Source organism: Belonocnema kinseyi, chromosome 5 (assembly GCF_010883055.1).
Source record: "Belonocnema kinseyi isolate 2016_QV_RU_SX_M_011 chromosome 5, B_treatae_v1, whole genome shotgun sequence".
Classification (NCBI taxonomy): domain Eukaryota; kingdom Metazoa; phylum Arthropoda; class Insecta; order Hymenoptera; family Cynipidae; genus Belonocnema; species Belonocnema kinseyi.
The window spans coordinates 74,025,306-74,035,765 of record NC_046661.1 but is presented as its reverse complement, the minus strand read 5'-3'; the positions used below and the strand labels follow the sequence as shown (position 1 = coordinate 74,035,765).

The window sequence follows — 10,460 nt, the reverse complement described above, 5'->3', positions numbered from 1 at the left end:
GCGTTAATTCTCGGAAGGGCTATTGATGGGTTTCACTGTATTTGGATTTCGAAACAAAATTACAGATTTTCTTTCTCCGGAAATTGAAATTTGGAGGGTGGGGGGGGGGGTGGCTTGTCCTCTTGCTCGAAAAGCGTTTTTTGGACCAACCTAGTACAAATTTGCAGTATGCGTGATGCAAACTGACCGTTTGAGGTGAAATACATTCCACACTCATTTGTAAGTCATTTGTAATCAAATTATTATGGTATGTATATTTTCATTCAAACAATTGCACGGCTGAATAATTCATTCCCTACGATTGCCTAATTAACAGAAAAGAAAAAAATGTATATGCTTCAAGTTTTTCGAATAAAAAAATATCTCTCGGATTACAATTATGAATCTGATTACCAAACTATGTTTGTACTAATATGTATTTCTTTTACGTAAAATATAATTTCCTCAATTCGAAAAAATAATTATATAACAGATATTATTCATTCATCTTAACTGAGAAGGCGCCCTATTGAGAGGCGCCCTACTGAGAGGCTCGACTGTTCTTGCTTTTACAGATTTTTTTTTCGAATACTGAGCTTTCGCATTTAAAATACCATTCTAATTTCAAAAGAACGACATCACGGATTTATATTTATCGATTTGAAAAAAATTGAATTTCTTTATTCGGAAATCTCGAAAGTGGAGGAGAGTCGCTGCCAGCCAGCAGCTAAGAATCCTTAAATTTGTATTCTATATCTGCCAATATAATTTTTTTTGCATTTTATTGTTTTATTTTTAATTCAATTTTTAAATTTGCATTTTTTGAACGACTTGCTTAGTAGTGAAATAGTGGGGAGATCTCATGGTAAGAGACTGCTGAGAGTGGGGGAAGAGAGGCATGCAGGGAGAGAGGTGGATAGAGAGATAGAAGAGTTTAAATTTACAGCAATTACGAATCAACGCACAAAAGGGAGAAGCGATTTCAGAGAAAAAGTATAGAAAGTGTTCTTGTAAGAGAGAGACAGATACTTTCATTCGTACGCTTGATAGTTTTTTTCTTAAATTCACTCCCGTCCCAAAAGAAGTTTTACTTAAAAAAAAAACAAATTACCAAAGTGCATTTATTAATTATATCAAGATCAGGGATTTCAAATAAGGTAATAATTATATAAAAGTTTCATTATTTACGGCCAAAATAAAACTTCTTTATTGGATTTTTATGGAAAATTAAAAAAATTTAAAAAAAGGCCAAGGAAAAATTTGGAGACCAAATTAAGTTTTGATAATTAATTAATGAAAACTAATTTTTATGCGTTTTAATGAAATTATTTAAAATTTACGAAATTTAAATTAGACCAAAATCCAAATTAAAAATCTGAAAAAAAATAAAATAAAATAAATTTTTCGGAAAAAAATAAAAAAGAGGAAAGAAAAATGAGAAGGCAGCCAACCACATCCCCTTCCTTCTCTTTTTTCCTTTCTTTTGTGTTTTTTTATTTTATTGTAATTTGATGGTCATAAAAAAAAAGACAAAAGAAAGGAAAAAAGAGAAGGAAGGGGATGTGGTTGACTGCTTTCTCATTTTTCTTTCCTCTTTTTTATTTTTTTCCCGAAAATTTTATTTTATTTATTTTTTTTTTTCAGATTACAATAGAGTTTTTTTGGTTTTCTTATATTCCTTGTGGTCCAAATTTGTTCGTTGGATTCTTGCTTTGTTTAACAGAAATTATTTAGTTAATTCACAAAAATTTGAGTGTATGAAATAAAGTTAGGGGTAAGAGCCCCTAATTATGGCCTATACTGCCTAAAGGGCCCCAAATTTTCTTAACCCAGTACTAATTCAAATGATTAGTTTATAAGTAAGTTTTTTTATAGGAATTGGTAGCGGGGCAGTTTGGCACATGCCCTCTTAGAAAAAGAAAAATAAAATAAAAAAATAATGAACCTTTCAGGTCATACCAACTCTCGGTTTTTCTGTCTAGTGGTAGGGGTCCTGGGGGCGGGTCAGTTCTACGTTAAAGTGTCGTGAGTCGATTTCAGCGAACCAATCAAAAAGCTGCGATCATTATTGCGAATCGCACTCCTGGTCGTGAAGAGGGCAATGAAAAGAACCAACGTCCACTCTTCGGTTGATTCAGTTCTTCAGTTGTCTTCAGCTTCACTTTTCACTTGTCCTTAATGCAGCGCTGCATTTCTTGATAAAAAGATAGTTTAAGCAAATGCTTTCAAATTACCTCCTGAAAATAAATCGGTGGTGTCCTATCTTGATGATTGCTTTTATCAAGTTTTATCTAATCTGAATTAAGTAAGTGTCTTCTTGACGAAGGATCTTTGTGTCTTCTTGACACGGCCATGGATTTGTCAATAAAAAAGACGGAGGATTTGTCAACGAAGAAGACAGAATTCTACCAAAGAATTTTAGAAGATATTCAAAAAAGTGTGAACGCGAGAAGAGCCAGATCCTGCAGAGTAAAAAGGTCCTTAAAGTCACCAGCAGAGAAGATTGAGGCAATCGAGAGGGTCAAAAATGGAGAAAGGAAATCATCAGTCGCAAGAGACATTGGTATTCCAGAATCTACTCTTCGGGGTTGGTGCAAATCAGTAGAGAAAATCCAAAACATGGCAAACACTTTTTCTCCAGAGAGCATGGCTCACTCTCCAGCATTGTCTTCAGAAGCTCATGAAGTGATTCAATCCAGCGACGATGAGGCTCCGCCTCTGAAGAAGCTGAGGCAAAATTTCCAGCAACCAACAAACTACTTGGAGGAGGAGAAGCTTTTTTTCCAACATCTGGAATTGACTTCGACACACTGTCACCCTAATCCCAGGAAGAGTAGCATCAATAAAAAAAGGATTGATGAATCCCCTTGGATGACTAAACTACTCAGTCATCATTCCGAAACAGAAGATGCTCCAAAGTCTGTAGCAGAGGCTATCAAGCATGGAGAACAATTTTTCAAGTGGATTGATGAGTGTTCGGATCCATCAGAGAGAGTCAAATTCAAGCAGTTCAAGTTCTTGCTGGACAACATGAAGACACACAGAAACGAGAGGGATTTATCCGAATTGAAGTGGAGCACCGAGTACCCTGGAAATGGTATAATTTTTCAGTATCTAGATGGTAGAAATGCAAGCCCTTGGAATTAATTCGTGCTGAGTCTGTTCAATTTTTGGAATCTTTCTATCTAGATTTCAATTTAAGTTTTATGGAAGACTGTAGTTTTAAGGAAGTGAATTCTTTTAAACGAGTGAGCTCATAAACCCAGTGATATACTCATAACCGAGTTAAAACCCAGTAAATAAACATTTATTTCATACATGGCCAGTAAATAAACCCGGATGCAATAAGGGCACATTAAACTTTTCGCGACAGAAATTTAGAGAAAGGTATGATAAAGTTTTTCAGAAAGTTTGAGATGAAAATATTGAATGGGTTAGGAGCAGTAATGATTTTAGTTTATGATAGCCTTCGAGTTTAGTTTAGACTCCGGGTCTTACGCCCGCGACGCGGAGTGTGCGGCAGCGCTAGGCCCGGAACCTATAGCAAACTCGATAACTCAAGCGCTACCATAAACTAAAATCATTCCTGCTCCCAAGTTATAAAATATTTCGATGTGAAACTTTCCAAAAAACTGCATGATATCTTTCTGCGAATTTTTGTCGCTATAAGTTTTTTTGCCACTCGGTGTCAGAAAAAAATGAATAAATTTTTTTTTAATGCATATTTTCTAATTCCGATTTTTGCCAAAAGACCGTTTTTTATTTTTATTTGAAAACTAGAAAAGCTACTACGTTTTTCTAACTAAAAAGAATGCGCAATGAAATTGAACAGCCCTCATATATGGTTATTCCTTGGTGAACAAAAATTTCTTTCAAGAAACTTTATTTTCTCTTTTAATTCAGCTTGTCTTTTTAATGGTATCAAAGAACTTTTTGTCACATTTCTCTCACTTGCTAAATTGCGTAATTATATTTTTTGTATTGATATTTTGTAATCGAGGAAATAAATTGATAAAAAATTTATCAAATGTATTTAAAAAAACTGAGAAAATCTATAAGTGACAAATATTGGATTATTTTATACATGTTGGAGTAAAAAAATTTGATAAAAAGTTATCAAATGAAAAAAAAAAACACTGAGAAAATCTATAAGCTACGAATCTTAGATTATTTTATATATGTTGGAGTCTGCGGGAACTAGTCAATATAGTCACAATTTCCATTTTATAATACTCATTTTTTTATTTAGTTATGGTAGTTTTTGCCAAAAATCAGGTCTCTGGTAGTCTTATGAAAGATAAAACATACTTTTTTACGAAAAAAATGCAAGCATACGGAAAATAATTATTATAAGAATATTTTTTGTTATTTTTTCTTATTCTATCTTCTTACCAATTTCAAAAAAATTGTTGAATTTTTTAATTATGGTTTATTTGTACGGGAAAAATTTTCGGCGACTTTACTCCTTCCAATTTTGAAAATGAGTAAATAATAAAATATAGTTATTTGCTTTAATGCAATTTTCTTTTAAAAAAATTTTTCAACTATTTTAACCATTGATTTTTTTTCAAAATTAGAAAAAATTGAGTTGTAGAGAATCTTCTGTCCAAAAATATAAGGCATAATTTATTAGAATTCAAAAATTTTTCAAAAATTTGTTTCTGATTTATAATGGCATCAACAGTAATATTATTATGGTTCTTAAAACATAGAAAAACCATTTTTTCACAGACTTTATTTTTGGCACAACACTCTTAAGCCCATATAATACTTACCCGATTAATATTTTACCGATGTGTGAACAATTCTCGTCCACGAAATATGATATCGAGTTGAACGTTTCGAAAATTTATAAAGTACACTAAGGAACTTTTTTATGGTACTACATTTTTCTAATTGCAAAAATTAAATTTTTGTGTAATTAAAAAAATTTAGGACTATAAGAAAGTTTCTTAATGCCTTTTAGTTAATTTCTTAAATTTTCAAATCGATATATACTACTAGTAAGTAATATATAGCCTTAAAAAACTCCACTGTTGACATGTATTGTCCACTTCGCACGTTTACGTATATGAACCGAAAATTGTACTTTTTTTGCAGACAAATTTTTATTTGTGAAAGAAACACCTTTTTGTGTGAAACATTGTCCGAAAATATTTATCGGCGAATAAACTGATAGTTAAACGTATCTTATAACTGAAAATTAGCATTCCGTAAAGGCCTAAACCACATTTTCACTGTTTTAAAAACGTCTTCAAAAACCAAAATTTTAATTAAAAAAAAAAATATTTAACAGTTCTTTTGAGATTTATCAGTACTGAATTGAACACTGACAAATTTAATTACAAAAGGTTTTTAGATTCTGAGAAAATTTGGGGAGAAAGTTCTTTTTTTGCTGGTGGAGCATGTTTTTTCCACTTTGAAAACAATTTGTATTCAAAAATACGATTAGGTCTTGAGAAAATGCACGGCGAATTTCTTCACTGGAGGAGCACATTTTCTCAAAATTTTGATGATAAAAAGTTCAATGTTCAATTTCTATCAAAGTTTGCTTTGATTTTGTAGCTATTGATTTGTTGAATCAAAACGAAAAGATTTGATTCAAAAATATAACGATTCGAGAAAATAAAGTGTGATACTTTTTTTATCTTTAACCTAATTTTCGAAAAATTTTGGATTAGACCCTTATGACATGCTACTTTTCAACTGCATTCATTTTGAAATTGCGTAACCTTCTTGTCTATTTGAAATTTACAGTTGTAGTTTTTAACTAATTTTTCATTAATTCTTTGAATTTTGATTTCTTTAATTTGCTTAGATAACTTTTACTTTATCCATTGTAAATATTGAAATTTTTAATTTTTTTTTAATTGCAATTTTTAATTTAAATTATAAAATTTGTTGTTCAATTTCTAATTCATTATAAAATATAACATAATCAATTATAATTCTTTGCAACACTTAGGTTAGTCATTTAGTAATAACGGGTCTCAAGATTGAAGGTAAGTGTGAGAAAACATTCAAATATGAATATTAAATAAACCACTAAAGTGACCCAAAAAATGGACTTTCTATTTGTGATAAAAAGTTTTTATTTTCTGGAATAATGATGCAATTAAGAGATGCTGCGAATAATATTTGGTTAAAAGATATTTGGCAATTATTTAAATAAATTTCATTTGTTTAAACATTGTTTCCCCTGGAAATTGTGAAAGGGTTTTTTTTTTATATAAATGATAGCATTTATGAATGTTAAGAGTAATTTGTTGGCATATTTGTTTTTTTGCTTAGCATGTTTGACAACTTATTTTAACAATTTTCGTTTGTTAAAATAATTTTTTCCTCGCGAATCGCAAAAAGATATTATTTTCTGGAATTAATTATACAAATAGCAAACGTTGCGAATAATATTTTGTTTAAAAAATATTTAACAATTATTTGAATAAATTTTATTTATTCAAACGACTTTTACCCCTGCGACTTGTGAAATAGTTTTTTTCGGGAAAAATGATAAGGTTTTTGAATGTCAAGAATAATATTTCTTGTTTGGCAACTATTTCAACATTTTTTTGTTTGTTTAAACAATTTTCCTCCATGAAATTGTGAAAGCATTTTTTCGGGATAAATGATAAAACGGATGAATATATCAACAGTAATGTTTCTTGTTTATCATATTTGGAAAATACTCAAACAATTTTCGTTTGTTCCAAAAATTCTTTCCCCATAAATAGTAAAAAGTTATTATTTTCTGGAATTAATTAGACAATTAACAAAAGCTTTGAATAATACCTTTTTGAAAAATATTTGGACATTATTTAAATAAATTCCATGTGCTTAAGCAATTTTTCTCCCTGGAAATTGTGAAACGGTATTTTTTAGAATAAACAATACAGCTTCTGAATGTCAAGAGTAATATTTCTTGATTGGAATATGTGGAAAATATTTCAATATTTTTTGTTTGTTTAACCAATTTTTCCACTGAAAATATCAAAACTTATGATTTTTTGAAGTAATTACACGAATAACGAATATTGAGTGTGATATGTTTTTTCTTAAGACATATTGCATTCATTTAAACAATTCCCTTTCCTTTATAAAAAAAAATTTCCTCACTGTAAATCTTGAAAAGTTCGTATTTTCAGGATAACTTATAGAGGTAATGAGGTTTAAATGTAATTTTTTTGTGAAACACAGTTTAGAATTATTTAAATAATTAAGAATCATTCAACTTTGCCTTTTCACAAGACTGGTTAATAAAACTATAATTTTTTCAAATCTCTTACACTATGTGTATTGAGTGTGTTATTAATTCCAGAAAATAATAAATTTTGACGATTTACAGGTGAACAACTGTTAAAGCAAATATAAAATATTTCAATAATTGCAAAAAATGTTAAACAAATAATATTGTTTTTGCCCTTCATTAACTAGATCATTTATTTCCAAAATATAAATTTTTAACAGTGTACTTGAAAGAAATTTGGAAAATAAATTAATATTTTTGTATAGAAATTTAATCTTATTGCTTAAGAATTTTGTCTTCCCAGTTAAAAATTTATTTTATTTGGTTAATAATTTATTTTTTTTTGTACGGAAAATGTGACTATCCTATTTTTAGTTTAAAATTAATTTCGCATGATGAAAATTTGACTGTTCTGTTGAAAATTCGTTTTTCTTTTGTTGCTGAACATTTATTTTTCTCACTGAAAATTGAACCATTCTATTTTTGGTTAAAAATTTATCTTTTTTTATTCGGACATTTGTCTTTTCCAGTAAGAAAAATTCACCTTTTGGATTACAGATTCAACTTGTTGGTTAAAAATTCAACTTGTTTGTTAAAAACAAATTTATGGTTGAAGATTCATCATTTTAGATAAACATTCATTTTCATTGCTTAAAATTTTGACTAATTTGTCAAAATTTGGCTTTTCTAGTTGAAAATTATTTTCTTTAGCTGAAAGTATAACTATTATATTTCATCTTAAAAATGTATATTTTTTAGTTAAGATTGCATTTATTTGACTGGAAAATCGTAATTCTTATGTTGAAAATTCAATTTAAAAAAATTTTTAATTCATATTTTTTGGTTGAAAACTCAACTGCTATTCAGGAAATTCGTCTTTTTCAATTGAAAATTGAACATTTTGGATGAAGTTTTTTTTTTCTTTAGAATGAAAAATTTTATTTTTCTTGAAAATGTAACTATTTTGTTGAAAGTTCTTCTGTTTAATACTTAATAGTAAGTGTAATAGTTGTTATGTACACACAAGAAATTGGAAACCAAAACAGTTGAAGAGAATAAAAAAATATTTGGACTTTCATAAAATTAGGTGAATATAGTCAAAGATAACAGGCTAATTTTCAACCAAACAGTTGAATTGGCAACGAACAAGAGTCATCCAAAAATATAAATTTTTAACCACAAAATATAAATATTATACAAAATTAATTAAATTCTCAACCCAAGAAAGACCAGGTTTCAATCAAATATTTATAACTAAAAAAAGATACACATTTAAGCAGAAATGGAAGGTACATTTTGAGTTAAAAAAATTGATTTTCATCTAAAACGGCAATTTTTTAAGAAATTAGTGAAATTGTAAATCAGTGAAATGTATATTTAACGAAAATGATGAATCTTCAACCAAAAACATTGTTTTTAACAACATAGTTGAATTTTCATCGCAAAAGATAAATGTTCAAACAAATATAAAATAGTTCAATTTTTAGTTAGAAAAATAATTTTTTGTTATAAACTCACGTCCACACAAAATACGATATCGAGTTAAAATTAAAGTGAAATTACTGAGACACGGTCCTAAACATTTAGAAATATTACATTTTTTATTTTATTTTATTTTTTTTATATAAAAAAAAGAAAGAAATTTTCATCAAAATATTTCAATTTTCATCCAAAGTGATGCGTCTTTGTCCAAGAAAAAATTTTTTTTAACCAAATAGTTTGAATATCGACGAAAAATATGAATTTCCAACTGAAAAAGACGCATTTTTCACCAAAAATAGAATGGCTAGATTTTCAGTTAGAAAAATAAATTTTCACACACAAAAAAGACGAAATTTCGAAAAAAAAGTTCAATTTGCATTTAATTTAATTTTACGAATTTTTAAGTCGAAATCTCATTTTGAGTGGACGTGATTCAAGTGAAAAAAATGTCCGTAAGATAGGAATTAGGTAGTGTTACATGTCCTTAAATTTCGAACATCATGAAATAATTAACTGGTAGGGATCTGGTCACAAAATACAGTGTCCTCTTCTTCGTGAAGTTTCATCCATACTTCTAGGTATACCTGAAAAGTTATTACCTGATTCTAATGAGCTACCGAAACCCAAAAGCAAACCCTAATCGAGCAAAAAATATTTCATCTTAATTTTCAAATTCTCATTGAACTAAAGTTCTCAGCTGCACCGTTGAGTCATAAATCTTCACTTCTGATTTACGAGCTATATGACGTTTAAGTAAGGTTAATTGTCTTGAATGGTTTTTCGGTTATAAATGACAATAAACCTAAATCGCTTCTTTGAAGGGTTTTCGCGTAATTTGAAAGGTACCTGAAAGTTCTGAATGGTTCAGTAAATTGATTTTCTGAATTCTTAAACCTTTTAATAGATCTGCCTGGTCATTTTGCAATGTATAAACGAACCTCTTAATTTGCGTATTTTTTAACTATTTTTTATAACTTTCTTAAATTTAATTAGCTCAACATTGTGATGGGATGAAAGATTGCTTCCAAAAAGATTTAATGGGAAAATTATTCTTTTCCGTGAGGAAACGATCCTTTGAGCATTTGCTACAAATATTTGTTATAAATAATGGAAATATTGAAAATAATTTTGCAGTTGATATTTCTACAATAATTTTTTGCTAAACTATGTACTTTTGATGATCGTGAATTCTCTTTTGTTAAAGCTCCTTTGACGTTAACGAACTTTCGAAATAATGAATATTTTTTTAAGATCCTGGACTCATTTTAAAGCTATTTTTCTACAGAAACAACTTTAAATTCTTGTACTGTGATAGGATTTTTTTTTAGATTTACGCTCATAATGCTCTTGTGATACTGTTGAACACTGCGATAGGAATTTTTTGAAGATTTTCGATCATAAGCTTTTGCGATACTGCGGACAAATAACTTTTAAAATGAGACCAAGAACATTAAAAAATATTTGAATATTAAGGAAGTTATTGAAAATTTAAGAAAACATTGAAATATACACTATTTTTGCATTATCTACTTAAAAAATGAACGATTAGGCTTCATCGTGGGCTTATTTTATGTGAATTTTTGAGAGCATTGGCTTATTTAAAGAGAAAAAATCTAGCTCTGACATAATTAAAATTAGACGAATTTAATCAATTATCGAAAAAGAGGCAAAATTTCTTATTTTGTATTAAATTTTATTCTTAGCTACCCTAAGAAATATGTATCATTTCAAGCAATTTATATTATTACAACTCATA

General features: G+C 28.7%; 1 protein-coding gene across 1 annotated transcript; it reads left to right on the top strand.

The window, feature by feature from the left end:
* Positions 1-2,088: 2,088 nt before the first annotated feature.
* On the top strand, positions 2,089-5,167 carry LOC117173387 (protein distal antenna-like). The gene has a single exon (XM_033361915.1). It carries the CDS (start codon positions 2,332-2,334, stop codon positions 3,124-3,126), a length of 795 nt encoding a protein of 264 aa, XP_033217806.1. The 5' UTR covers positions 2,089-2,331; the 3' UTR covers positions 3,127-5,167.
* The last annotated feature ends 5,293 nt before the right edge of the window (positions 5,168-10,460 follow it).

What these genes read in the sequence shown, in the direction of transcription:
- LOC117173387 (XM_033361915.1), top strand. Translation starts at nt 2,332, where the DNA reads ATGGATTTGTCAATAAAAAAGACGGAGGATTTGTCAACGAAGAAGACA.